Source organism: Miscanthus floridulus, chromosome 10 (genome assembly GCF_019320115.1).
Source record: "Miscanthus floridulus cultivar M001 chromosome 10, ASM1932011v1, whole genome shotgun sequence".
NCBI lineage: Eukaryota > Viridiplantae > Streptophyta > Magnoliopsida > Poales > Poaceae > Miscanthus > Miscanthus floridulus.
This window is the reverse complement of record NC_089589.1, coordinates 118,110,222-118,124,413: the sequence shown is the minus strand read 5'-3', so window position 1 is coordinate 118,124,413 and position 14,192 is coordinate 118,110,222. Positions and strand designations below refer to the sequence as shown.

Below are 14,192 nucleotides of genomic sequence, written 5' to 3'. Positions count from 1 at the left end.
ACTCTTGACATTCCAGGAGGTGATGGGGAGAAGACTCTAGGAGAAGCAGAGAAAACATTCATACTATGGCGCAAGCTCTACATCATTATTCCCGGGGTCTCTAGTCCACCATCGCTTCCTTAACTGCCAGATAATAGGTGCGGACAAAAGTGAACGAAACAATTTTTTCACAAACTTTCTATTGACATGCATGATTAATAATAACAAATTCTTATACCTAATTATTCTTTTTTGTAATCACACAGCAAGGCCTCCGCCAACCTAAGTCCAATTATTCAATCTCCAGATCATCACAGTGCTCTGGGCAATCAGGTGGCAACACCGCCACCGCCGCCACCTCCAAGGAGGTCTCCAACGCCTCCAACGGCTGCCCCGCCTCCCTTGATGACTAAGAGGAAGCCAGCTCCTAAGAGGTCCACCCCGCAAACAATGTCGTTGTCCCACCAGCCGGCAAAGAAGAAAGCCTCATCTAATCCAGTTATTCCCCAAAAACTGTCTTTCGAGAAAAGTGAAAAGGAATTAAAAGCTACAGTAAAAAAAGATGTGGACAGTTTCTTTGAAAAAGTAAAAAAAGCAACGAGAATAGAGGGAGAACCTGGAGAAATCATACTTCTACCTACCTCCAGATCTTCTAAGAAAGAAGGTGGACCAGAAAAAGCAGGAATCACAAAAGACCCGGCCAAAATCGGACTACGACCGCTCTCTCACCAAGTCATTTGAGGCGGCGCAGAAAAAGACTAGACCAGGGAAAGGTGTTGCACAACTCGGACAACAATAGCAACAATTAGTCCCCCCTCTTGTCGTTCGTAATGAATATGGTTCAAACTTAGACTTAGACATCAATTTTGAGGAGCTGGCTTGGTTTTACGAGGAAACTAGTTTGGACCTTGCCCAAGTGCTTGCTGAAGGACCATCTGCTCTGAAAGTGGATCCTTGGAAGAAATTTGAACGTAGAAAGAGTCTATACAACCTTGAGGCCTTAGGTGAACTGGGTACGCAAATGTACCTGCTAAACAAGTGGTATATGGCGGTGTGTGAACGGGGAGAGGCCTTTGTTACCTGCTAAAAAAAAGGAAACCTTTAGTCCCGGGCGCGAAACCAAGACTAAAGGAGGGGACCTTTAGTCCCGATTTCGTACTTCCGGTTCCAAAACTGGGACTGAAGGCGGTTGAGAACCAGGAGTACAGCCCGTTTCTCCACTAGTGAGGTTATTCCTGGTTTATTTGTCGTTCATTGGTTTTCTCATACCTTTCCTTTGCATTATTGTAACATTGGGTTGAATATATTGTAGGCCCAGCTGGAACAAGAGAGGAGGATACGGGAGCAGATGCAGGCGAAGATGGAGAGGGCGGAGGCCGAGCGGGAGGCCGAGCAGCGGAGGATGGTGGAGATTCTTCAGTACATGCAAAGTCTTGGCGCCGCTACGGGTGTAGTTTCGCAACCTTCGCTATTCACTCCACCTCCACCTCCAACTCATCACTATTCTACTCCTGTGAGTATAAATGTTTTAGTTTGTATGTTCATGCTTACAGTCAAATCTAGTGGAGTATGAAAGTTTTATTTATGTATGGTATATATTTATCTTGTCTCACACATGCAATCTCTTCTTCTTTGTACAGAATCAATCGGCGGCATCGAACGATTCTCATGCTTCAGCGAATCCTTCACCAAATCAGTGATGATACTTGTGGTTGTTAATGGTACTTCTATTTGTAATTGTGGTTGATGATGATGGAGCACTTGGATTGCTTGTGAACTTATTTATGATATATTGTGAGACATGTGACGTTTGTGATATACATGTGGTGTTGATGATATATATGTGTTGTTGATGATATATGTGATGTTGGTGATGTTTGTTATATATATCTTCTGTTTGTTTGGATGGGATGTAAAAATCAAAAAATAAAAAAGGCTGTTTTCAGTCACTTTGCCGAGTGCAATGACCATGACACTCAGCAAAGTGACTACCTAGGAACTACCTAGGAACATGCTTTGCCAAGTGTAATGGCCATTGCACTCGGCAAACATCATAGATTTGCCGAGTGCCACGGGTCAGGCACTCGGCAACGGTGGCCTGTTTGCTGAGGCCTTGTTCGGCTTACCCCATATTCGGCTTGTTTGGCTTCTTTTTTTAGCTGAAATAGTGTTTTTTCACAACAATTCAGCCGGAACAGTGTTTTCAGCCAGTTTCAGCCAAGTTTCAGACCAATGAACGGGGCCGAATGTCTTGTCGGCGGCACTCGGCAAAGTGGCCAGCTTTGCCGAGTGTCTAAGTCAACGGCGCTCGGTAAAGCGGGTACCTTTGCCGAGTGCTTGACCTTGACACTCGGCAAAGCCACCGTCACAGTGGCGCTCGCCGTCACAACCAATTTTTGTTGCCGAGTGTCGGATTGGCACTCGACAAAGAGGTCTTTGCCGATAAACTGTTTACCGAGCGTCCTTTGTCGAGTGTAACACTCGACAAAGACTTTGCCGAGTGTATATCGATCTTTGCCGAGTGCCTCAGGCACTCGGCAAAGAGACTGCCTCCGGTAGTGGTCATCGAGCTGGACATATACCAGCATCCTTGTCGGCCCAAAATTCCTATTTGGTCGCACGCACGTTGCCTTCCAACCTAACCTCTCTCCCTACCTCGATTCGCCGTCGCTGATTCTGCCGTCGCTATGCCGATCTCCTCCGCGTCTGCCGTCGGAACCGGCGTTGCTGCCACTGGCGGCACACCGCCAGAGCAGAGCGCGTCGTGCATCGTCGCCAAGACTGCGGCGGGGTTGCACATGCACATGCTCACCATCGACGGCTACTCGCGGATCAAGGACGGCAGCGACCGCCGGAAGTCGATCACGTCCGTCACCGTGTACAAGGTGCTCCACTGCGAGGACCGCGATGTGCCCTCGCGCCTCGTCGCTGTGCCGCTGCCCGACATGGGCGTGCACCTCGGCCGCCTCCTCTCCAGCGGTGTCGGGGCCGACCTCACGTTCGTTGTCGCCGGGGAGACGTTCGCCGCGCACAGGTACATACTCGCCGTCCGGTCACCGGTCCTTCTGGAGGAGATTGTTTCTGGTTGTCTGACGAAGAGAATGGAAGCAAGGGTGTTCAAGGCGTTGCTCCACTACATCTACACTGACTCTCTGCCGGAGATAGATGAGGGTGAGACGACGGACATGGCGCGGCATCTGATCGCTGCGGCGGACAGATATAGTCTTGACAGGCTCAAGCTGATTTGCGAAGACATGCTTTGCCGCTGTATTGACACAAGTACAGTGGCGGCCACCTTGGCCCTTGCTGAAGAGTATAAGTGTCATGGGCTTAAGAAGGCATGCGTCCAATTTCTCATGTCTGGTAGTAATCTCAAGGCTGCCATGGCGGCTGGTGGCTTTGAGCATTTGAGAAGCAGTTGTCCATCGGTTCCCAAGGAGCTGCTCGCCGTGGTAGAACGCGGCTGACCTGTGCAACTCTGAATCTGAAACAGTTAAAATTTTGAGACCATGCGTAGTTGTTTTAATTCTTCAATCAGATGCATGGTAGTCTAATTGTAACTGCATGTTGCAAGGTTTTGGTAAATCTAATTGATCGATGGATATGTTACCTCTTTGGATAAGTGGTTTGGAGCTTAAAACCCTGTGTAAAATGCAAGCCTGGAAAGTTATGCATGTTTCTCTGGAAAAATAAGGTTTTTATAATCAGTTTGCTATTTAAATTTAGATATGTATTCAACCTCTGGATCCTTCTATAATTTTAGGTGATTGCAATTTTTGGTCACTTCAGTCACTAAGTCAATGTCGCAGGCATATTCTTCATGTTGTACTTGTACATGAAAGAATATGGGAACGTGGTGCCTATCCATGGCTCACCATGGATGCATGTTATATAGCTTCGGCCAGGCCTCAATCTTGACAACCGAGCAGATAAACATACAATGTTTGTTACATCCTTGGTGTACAAGAAAGATCCAGCAAACAACATATACAAATCTCTAATCTCTCTTGAGGGATCCGTTCATGGAAACCCATCAGCAACTTGATTTTAGTTGATATCAACTTGACCTGCAACAGTTTCTTAGCTATTCTCTCTCACACAAAATGTAAATCAACCTTGATTGCTTCGCTCGAGCATGAAAGACGTATAGGATTCGCTAACAGGTAGATGACACCCAAGTCATGACACCATAAACACGACACTTGATGTTGCTTCACACCAAGCTCCTTAAGTAATGACTCAATCCATACCACCCCTGAGGTAGCATTTGCTAATACTCGGCTTCTATGCTGGAACGAGGTACGGTGGCCTATTTCCTAGCACTCCTAGAAAATCAAATTTGACCCAAAGAATATAGCAAATCCTCCTGTTGACCTTCTATTGGTCAACACTACTGCCCAGTCAGCATCTATATAAGCACTCATCAATGTCAAGCTAGACATTCTTGTATTTAACCCAACACCGAATGTGTATATGCTTCAAATATCTGAGAATCCTTTTTTCAGCCGTCTAGTGCAGAATAGTAGGTGCATGCAAAAATTCGCATAACTCATTCACAGAATAAGAAAGATCTGGTCATGTAAGTATAAGACTGCAGTGCTCCCAACAAGCTTCTATACCTTCTACTATCTTCAGGACCAAGAGGATCTCCATTAAAGCAATGTTCGGCTTACCCCATATTCGGCTTGTTCGGCTTCTTTTTTCAGCCGGAACAGTATTTTTCTCTCATAAGAATTCAGCCGGAACAGTGTTTTTCAGCCAGTTTCAGACCAGCGAACGGGGCCTAAATGTCGAAGGTTTCTCCGAGCTACAAAGAGGAGTAGGGGAAGGATTGCATTGTTTCATAGTAACAGCTAGAGATGGCAACGGGTACCTGAAACCCGACGACTTTTTATCCTAATAGGGCAAGGGCGTGTCTCAATTTCTCTACTCGTGGGTTTGTTAATGGACAAAAAGCCAAACCCCATGGGTATGGGGTGTAGTATCCAAACCCGCAAATTTATGTGCTTTTTAAACCTGGTCCGTCATAGAAGAGTAGCTCATATTGGGCTAGGATATCTCGAATTTGTCAATTAGATTGATTCATTTGGGTCTATAAACTTTTTGAGTTATGTTATTGAGGTCCATCAACTCTAGAACCGTAGACTTTGGTTCATAAATTTTTTATGTCACTCATTGTACCCCTTTATTTGGGGAATAGATCCAACATGGCGGTCCATGTCGTCAGCCTAACGTGGCTCGTGGGTCACGGAGCTGCACATTAGATAGATAGAAGATGTAGATAGATGGTGTAGATATATTTCAGATCCCACAGAGACTTCCTTCTCCATGTATACGTGCACACATACACCTAGGCCCCTATGCTTTCAAGTTAACACAAGTATAAAAATGTGCATCAATGTATCTAACTCTGATTGCAGCCCTAAATAATAAATGTGCACGAATCCTCATTTGGATATCGCCATGTACACCTAGGCCGTTGACCGTTGTGCTATCATGTACTGTATTAAGACAAGGATATCCAAAGCCAGTACATCTAAATGCTCGCGAATCCTCCATTTCAATATCTCATATATATCTTCATCATTGCGCCTTGCTTTAGTTAGAGCTCTGCATTAATACGTTCTTGAGCTCTCAAAGGCTCTATAAATAAATTATAAATATGCACGTACTGCACCACCATAGTGGCATAGCCTCCGTTAATTGGCGTTACGGCGGCAGCGACAACGACGACAATTTCCTCCACGCTCGCCGCGGTGCTCCTCTGTGCCGAGTCCTTGCTGGCAGCCGGCACCGTCGGTGGCCACCATCTTGAGGCCAGTAAGGCCAACAACCTGGTGGCGAAAACGTGCGCCAGCGTGACTAGGCGCCACTACAAAGGGCCTGGGCTCACCAGGCAGTTGTGCGAGTCGGCGCTACGGTCAGACAAGCGCAGCGTGGCGGCCAGACTCACACGACCTGGCGCTCGTGGCCATGGACCTCGTCAAGAGTGGCGCCGCGGATGCGGACGCCAAGGTTGACGGCGCACAGCGCTCCGGCACCACGGCGAAGTGGGGCAAGTACGTACACGATGCTCTGCCTCCACTACTGCCGGCACTACGGCGAAGTGGCACGTACGCACCGTCCCGGAGTGCCGTGCGTTGGTCCGGGAGTACAAAATCTAATACCATTCATAATAATAGCCACTAGGATCTATCCTATTTTCTAAGACGGACTAACCTCTGTGATTGTGTAAAACAGTTAATAAAGAACCGGTGAGTCTCTATGTAAATCACACACTACTAAAAGCATGATCTAAAGTGAACCTAAATATTCACTCTAGATTAGCACGGTTCTAGATATTACTTCAAGCTCTACCATAGTTTAAGCTTTTCTTTTGAAGCTAATGTTTCAACTAAATACATATCCAAGTTACACAGAGGTAACTTGCAAAGAGAAAAAGCAATGGACACTACTACACAAAATCTTTTGCGATGCATTTTGAAATTGGCCTCGGAGGAGGTTGGGCCGGCTGCCCGCCTCGGTTATTCGTGGTAGGGCAGCTGGCCCAGCAACCGTCTCGATTAATGCTTAATCAAGCTGGGCAACGTAAGAGAACCACCTCTGTTAATGCCTATTAACCGAGGCGGGCATTATAACGCAACCGCCTTGGTTAATCATTAATGTAGGCACGCATTCTAATGCAAACGCCTCGGTTAATAGATATTAATCGAGGTGGGCGCTTAAGGCAAATGCCTCCGTAAATCAATTTATGGAGGCGAACGTCTTAAGATGTAGCTCTCGACGAGATCTACAACTTTATAGTTGTAATTTTTTTAATTGGAGCTGTTTAAGGTCCCAAAATATTGTTGTAAGTGCACGTATTTTGAAAATTGAAATTTAAAATTATCAAACGATCTCGGATGTTCACATAGTCTATACAAAAGTTATAGTTCTCAATAGTATCTACAACTTTGTAGTTGAAAAGTTTTTAATTTAAAGATGTTTAGAGTCCTAAATATGGGTTCGAAGGTTATCGATTTTGAAATTTAAAATTTTGAATTCCTAAACGATCTCAATTGTTCACATAATTAATACTAAAGTTCTAGTGGCTGTCCTGATCTACATGTTTGATATTAACAAGATTTTTATTTAAAGTCACCTAGAGTCTCAAATATGTGTTTTCAATTTACATGTTCTGAGACTCAATTTTTTGAATTTTTCAAACTGTCTTTGATGGAGATACATTCTATACCAAAGTTGTAGTACTTCACAAGATTTAAAACTATGTAGTTAAAAGTTTTTTCATTTGAGTTCATTTAATAGCTAAAATATCCAATATAATATTACAAAATATTAATATTAGCGCTAGGTCGTGGGTTCAATTCTCCAAAGTCGCAAGTTTTATTGGTTTTTTGGGTTTTCTAGATAACATTAAGCGAGGCGGGCATTTTAAGACGTTCGCCTCGGTTAATGTGATTAACGGAGGCCGTCACCTTAACTTTCTCATCTCGGTTAATCGATTAATCGAGGTGGTTCCTGATTAACCGTGACCTTTTGATGGAGGCGGTTGGCTTGCCGCCTCGGTTACTTGATTTTGCACGCCTCGGTTAAGTTTTCTACAGTAGTGGGATGTAAATGGAAAACATATAGATTAGTAACTGACACATTGACTACAACAAGATAGAGACAACATTGTATCTATTGAGCCTATTGTGTTGGAAAATGAACAAAGTGAAAAATACGCAATTTAATTTTAGTAATTTATTTTAGATTCTTGACATCAGAATTTAATCTGGGCTACAACAATAGCGGCATAGTTTCTTGTCAAAGAAAAAACAATAGCAGCATAGTTTTAGCTAATGTTTAGTAATTGAAATATTCATCACGAAGTATCTATTGTGTTATAAAATTAACCAAGTGTAAAAACATGCAATTTAATTTTTGTATTTTTATTAGTTAGTGGCATATTAAACATTAACTAATAATTATGGATTCTAAAGCTATGTCCCGTGCAAGAGAACGGGTTGATGGACTAGTGAAATAAATTTTTATAATGTATTTATTTGGTGTCGTAAATATTGTTATCATTTTCCTATAAAGTTGGTTAAATTCAAGATAGTTTGACTTATGATTCTAAAAATTGATTTATTTTAGGATGGAAGGACTGTATATATCAGTTCCTCGGGATTTGTGAACAATACCATGTACGGACAAGACTTATAGGGCATTACACTAATTTCCGATTTAGGAGGCCTGAACCTATCTAAAACCATATGTGGACGACACGTCCTTATTTGTGTACATCCTACATCGATCGAGCTTCATCTGCACTTCTAAGATTCCGAGACGAAGATGAAAGATTATCACATGCTGTACAATAACTCATCTGATGCGTTCACGTGATGTACAGCTCCTACTTGCAACAAACACTAACAAACATAATCCGCTGCTTATATTTTTCAATTCAGAAATGCTATACAATTAACACACATGTGTTTTAGAAAAAAAAAACACATGAATTTTTTTTATCTCTCTCCCTCTCTCTTTCTCATCGGTGACCACCGGCGTCGGCGACGGCGACGGCGACCGGCGAGCTCACCCCGGCGCCCGCACCCACGCCGGCCATGGCGGTGGCGGTGGCGGCGGCGCCCGCGCCCGCGCCGGTCATGGAAATAGCGGTGGCGGTGGCGGTGGCGGCGGTGGTGGTTCAGTGATTTGTCCTTCCATAGAAAAAAAATTGTGATCTGTAATATGTAATCTGTGATTTGTGGAGGCTAGAGACTAGAGGGAGGCTAGAGATAGAAGAAATATGAAGGCTGTTGATCTTAATGTTATAGTGCAAAAAAAAATTATGTGTTGAAATTACGCAAAACAAATGGTATTCAATTCCTTCTTTCCTCAGACCGGCCGGCCGCACGTCAGAGTCAGAACCGACAGGTTGTCGCCTTGGACTTTGGTTGCTCTTGGTTTCATGCAAATGGCTTGGGGTATCAATGGCTTTGTTTAGTCGTGCACATGACCCGCATGTGGAAGAGTAAAATTTACACGAAGAATCCACATTTACTACAACGCAGAGTGAGAGGGAGGCGGACAAATAAAGCAGGGCGCTGGGCTAACTGCAGCTGCACAAACCAAACTGTGTGTAGCTCCAGCTGATCATCGACGACGGTCACACACGCACACCTACACCTTCCCGTCCTCGCCATGGATGACGCCAGGTCCCCATCCTCACCGCCGCTGCACGTCGTGATCTGCCCATGGCTCGCCTTCGGCCACATCCTCCCGTACCTGGAGCTCGCCGAGCGCCTGGCGTCACGGGGCCACCGCGTGTCCTTCCTCTCCACGCCAAAAAAACCTCGCGCGCCTCCCGGCGCGGCGCCACGCCGACACCATCGACCTCGTGACGCTGCCGCTCCCGCGCGTGGAGGGCCTCCCCGAGGGCGCCGAGTCCACCAACGACGTCCCCGGCGACCGGCTCGAGCCGCTCTTCGACGGCCTCGCCGCGCCCTTCGCGGAGTTCCCGAGCGCCGACGAGGGCAACCGGCCCAGGCCGGACTGGATCGTCGCCGACACGTTAACCCACTGGGCGGCCACCGTCGCCCTGCAGCACAAGGTGCCGTGCGCGATGCTTGTTTCATCCGCGGCCGTGATATCTGCCTTTGCATGCGGCGCAAGGGATTGCACAGAGCTCGCCGCTGCCTCCATATTTGAGCAGCCGTCCTCTGTAGCTGTAGAAGAGCCACCGGCGGGCATGCCGCGGTACGAGTGGAAAAGGAACGTGACGGGGTTGTTCACCCCCCATGAGAGGACAGGTATGTCTGTCGTCCGGCGCATCACCTTGACGCTCGAGAGCTGCACGATCACTGCCATCCGGAGCTGCCCCGAGTGGGAGCCCGTGGTCTTCTCACATGCCGCCGCGCTCCTTGGCAAGCCGCTCGTCCCGCTCGGCCTCCTGCCGCCGTCGCCGGACGGAGGGCGTGGCGCCGGCATGAACAGGGACGACGCCACCGTGCGCTGGCTAGACGCGCAGCCACCCAAGTCGGTCGTGTACGTCGCGCTCGGCAGCGAGGTGCCGCTGCGCGTGGAGCAGGTGCACGAAATGGCTCATGGGCTGGAGATGGCCGGAGCGCGATTCCTCTGGGCTCTGCGGCCACCCAGGGGCGTTCCCGACGACATGGACGTCCTGCCTCCGGGATTCCAAGAGCGGACCCATGGACATGGGCTGGTGACCATGGGGTGGGTCCCTCAGAACACCGTCTTGGCACATGGTGCCGTCGGCGCGTTCTTGACGCACTGTGGACGGAGCTCGCTTATTGAAGGGCTTCTGTATGGGCACCCTCTGATCATGCTACCTATCTCCGGCGACCAAGGTCCGAACGCGCGGCTCATGGAGGGGAGGAAGGTAGGGTTGCAGGTTCCCAGGGACGAAGATGATGGGTCTTTCAACCGCAAGGGCTTCGCAAAAGCAGTCCGCGCCGTTATGGTTGAAGAAGATACTAGGAGAGTGTTTGTCAAAAACGCCATGAAGTTGCAAGAGGTTGTAGCTGATAAGGAGCTCCACGAGAGGTACATTGATGAATTTGTGCAGCAACTTAGATCGTACACCACCAGCTGAGACTTAGTTTTGGTGTTTTTAAAACTCCCTTGGTGGTTGTTGCGTTGCGCATACACTAGATGGAAAGATCATTGTATCGCAGTGTTATTTAGTGTTTGTTGCAACTAGGAACTGTACATCACGTGAACGCATCAGAGGAGTTATTGTGCGTCATCTTGTGATAATCTCTCAACCACGTCGTCTTGGAATCTTACATGTTCCTTCGTTTCAGCCGGGGATTATTAGCCCTGATACAGTGTTTTTTCTCTCACAACATATCAGCCAAGCGGCTTATCGACCAGCCAAACAAGCTGCTAATCTAGAAGTGCAAATGAATCTCGATCGATATGTAGAATGTACACAAATAAGGACATGTCGTCCATCCACATATGGTTTTAGATAGGTTCAGGCCTCTTAAATTGAAATCAGACTACTATACTACAGAAATTTTAATGGATGCGAGCAAAAAGGGTTAATGGAGGCGGGCATTGCAACCGCCTCCGATCAAAGCTCACGGTTAATCGTGACTTTACGGAGGCGGTCCAAATGCCCACCTCTGTTAATCCAATAAAAAAACAAAAAAGAGAAAAAGCCAGAAGCCCAGCCCTAACGGGCCTGGATATGGGCCTCGCGCCGCAGGGAGGGGCTCTCCGCTGTCGGATCCACGCTGCTGCCCCTGCACGTGGCCAGGAGCGGCCACCTCGCCCGCGGATCTGACCACCACGGTCACAGATCCGCCTGAGAAGCCGCTAGAGGTGCCCCTCGGCCATATCCGTCGCCGAGCTCGAGGGAGAGGAAGGATCAGTCGCCACTGGAGGTGCTCCTTGGCCAGATCCACCACAGAGCTCGAGGGAGAGGGAGGATCTGCCGCCAGGGTATGCCGCCGCCCGCACCCGCGAGAGGGTGGCCATGCCGCCCCACGCGATGCCGCCACGGGTAGGCCACCACACCGAGGATCTGCCTGGGCCCAACCTGGATCCGCGCCGCCCCGCCATGGATCCACCCGGCCTTGGCATGGATTTGCATCGCCGAGCGCTGTGAGGGCCGCTCCGCCATGATCCACGCCGGAGGGAGGAGAGGGGACGCCACTACGGAGGGAGGACAACGCAGTGAAGGAGGGAGGGGAGGGCACGCAAGAGGGAGGGAGGAGAGCGCTGGAGGGAGGGAGGGAGGGAGAAGAGGCCGGAGGGAGGGAGAAGAGCGTTGGAGTGAGTGAGGAAGGAGAGGGCGCCGTGCGCTGAGAGTGAGAGGAGGAGAGAGGGCGCACGGCTCATGCGGCTGAGGAAGGGAGGGAGCTGAGACTGAAACTCTAAGTGTGTTGTATATATACGCGTGCTCAAAATTGGGCCTCTTGGGCTTTGCCTGGGCTTAGGACTGGGCTAGCATTTTTGGAGGCGGGCCTTATAGTGTGCCCGCCTCCATAAATCGATTTACGCAACCGCCTCCGAAAATAAATCATTTTTGAGGCGGATGCCTTAAATCGACTTTCTGCCCGCCTCGTTAAATAAAAATGCCCGCCTGTGTTAATCCGTAGGGAATAAACAAGGCGGTTGGATTTTGTGACCACCTTGATTAATAAAAGGGTATCGTCTTGCAAAATCATTGGTGCAGTAGTGGTAGTGCCATATAAGTCTTGTCCGTGCATGATAAATAAATAATAGAAAATATGAGTCATAGATGTTATATAGCACGTGTATTAGTGTATTATAAAATTTTGGATTTTTCTTTCGGTCACCACCGAAATTCACGAAAGTTTGGTGAAATTGCGGCAAAAATTTGAACCCTGGTACAGTATCCTTGAGACAAGTGTTATGATCTATACAGGTGCGGAGACAAGAGGGGCCGGATAGGGCCTGGCTGTAACAGCCCTGGTGTTACGATCTTATTTAGCACCGTGGTTTAGGTCTAAGAAGAACATTTCCGAAACGAGTTTCTCGGGTTTTTAATTTAAAACGTACTTGAGGCGGTCGGCGAATCCTGTATGACTTAGCTTCGTAGACTCAAATAAATGTCCAAGTTATATTACTCAGTACATAAAGATATTTAGGAATATCGAACCACCATTCTAGCGAATGGTGTGTTCTGTTAGATTAAGCATGAAAAGCAACTTTTATAAATAAAATAAAATCCATTAATAAATAGAACGATATATATATATATATACTCACGGATTTATTTTGAAAAGCACGTAACAGGCGAGAGATAGCGCAATAGCTTTTTTACTTTTCTTGGCGTTGCGTACAATGTACTCATTGTACGGCATTTATGAACGGTCTTGTCTTCCACCGTTGCTCTGCATTGCAAGGCTCAGTTGCTGCCGTCCCCGCTAAGCACCACCATCCAACTGCCAGTTCCGTCGCTTCACCCGACAGCACCATGAATGCCTTGCTTGTTTTTGTCTACCTCCGCTGGTCCTTGCCTGCCTCCGCTGTCTCCGTGGCAGGCGAGCAAAGCTTCAAGTCACCGCGTTCCCATGTCTCTGCCTCGGTCTGCCACTACTGTCATGCGCCTAGCGCTATGCTGCTCAGTGTGCGTGCTCCCCCTAGATAGTTGGGCAAGGCGTCGTCCTTGCTGCTGCTGCCCTTGTGCGCCTGTCTGCTGCCCTCATGCGCTTTAAGCCAAAGGTTGAGCTGCTGCTGCCATGCACTGCTCTCTCTCAGCTCTCGCTCTCTCTTTTCGCTTCAGAGCACGCACAGCCTTGGCCACTGAGCTCCGAGCTGAACTCGTTGTCGTTGTTCAGCCACTGCGCCCACCACCACCGTATCCACCTCGTTTGCCTCTGTGTCCCGCTCGCGCCTGATCGGGCTGGCCGGCTAGGTGAGCCACCGCTCGCTGACCATGGCCACGCCAGACTGGTTGGCGACCGTTGGCTGCTGCGTGTCGCGCTGCGGCTAGGCGCCGCCAGCGGCCGTGGCTGAGCTGCCGCATGCCACCGCTGCTCGGGCCGGGGCCTGGCATGGGTGGGGACGCAGCCGACGGTGGCCACCCCCTGCCGGCATCAACCCCGCCAAGGCGCATCTCGAGCCGCCCGAGCCCACGTGTCCTGCACTGGTGTTCCCTCCTCTGCCTCCGCGACCCACTCTGCAGTCCCTACCAAGATCGAGGTCACCATCCGCCGCCGGTCCTGCACCATGAGCGCACGCAAGCCCACCATCACTATGCCTTCCGCTTCCATCGTAGCTCCATCTCCTTTGCCCCACGTCGAGCCCCGCTGCTGCCCCCGGCGTCACAGCCGCCGTGGCCGCCACCGCCGGCCATGCACCCCTTCCTTCCCCGCGCAAGCGTGCCCCGGTAGGCCAGCCAGCGCTGCCCTTCCGCTGCCACCGTCGCGCCTCCCATGCGGTCACGCGCCGTGTCCCACTACTTTGAGCGCCTTCAGCCGGGCCGTGGCCATTTCATGTCACGCAGTCACCATGTGTGCGAGTGCGCCCGAGCCCGCGTCGCCCCCGCACCACCACCGTGCCGCCGACGCGTCCTCGCCGCAGTGCCGCCTGGTTCCTCTGCGCTGGTGCTCTGTTTTTGGAGATGAAGAAGGGTATGGATCCAAGAGGAAGTGTTTATACTGCGAGGCGATTTGAGGTAAACTCGGGGGGTCTAATCGCTAAAATGCAGTCGTTGTCCTGCCCTGGTCGCGTGG

At 49.1% G+C, this 14,192-nt stretch overlaps 1 protein-coding gene and 1 pseudogene across 1 annotated transcript; both read left to right on the top strand.

Moving 5' to 3' along the window:
- Positions 1–2,666: 2,666 nt before the first annotated feature.
- On the top strand, positions 2,667–3,446 carry LOC136489401 (BTB/POZ and MATH domain-containing protein 1-like). Its single transcript, XM_066486048.1, has one exon. The coding sequence runs from the start codon at positions 2,667–2,669 to the stop codon at positions 3,444–3,446; it is 780 nt and encodes a 259-aa protein (XP_066342145.1).
- Positions 3,447–9,108: 5,662 nt separating this feature from the next.
- LOC136485474 (putative UDP-rhamnose:rhamnosyltransferase 1) lies at positions 9,109–10,742 on the top strand (annotated as a pseudogene).
- Positions 10,743–14,192: the final 3,450 nt, after the last annotated feature.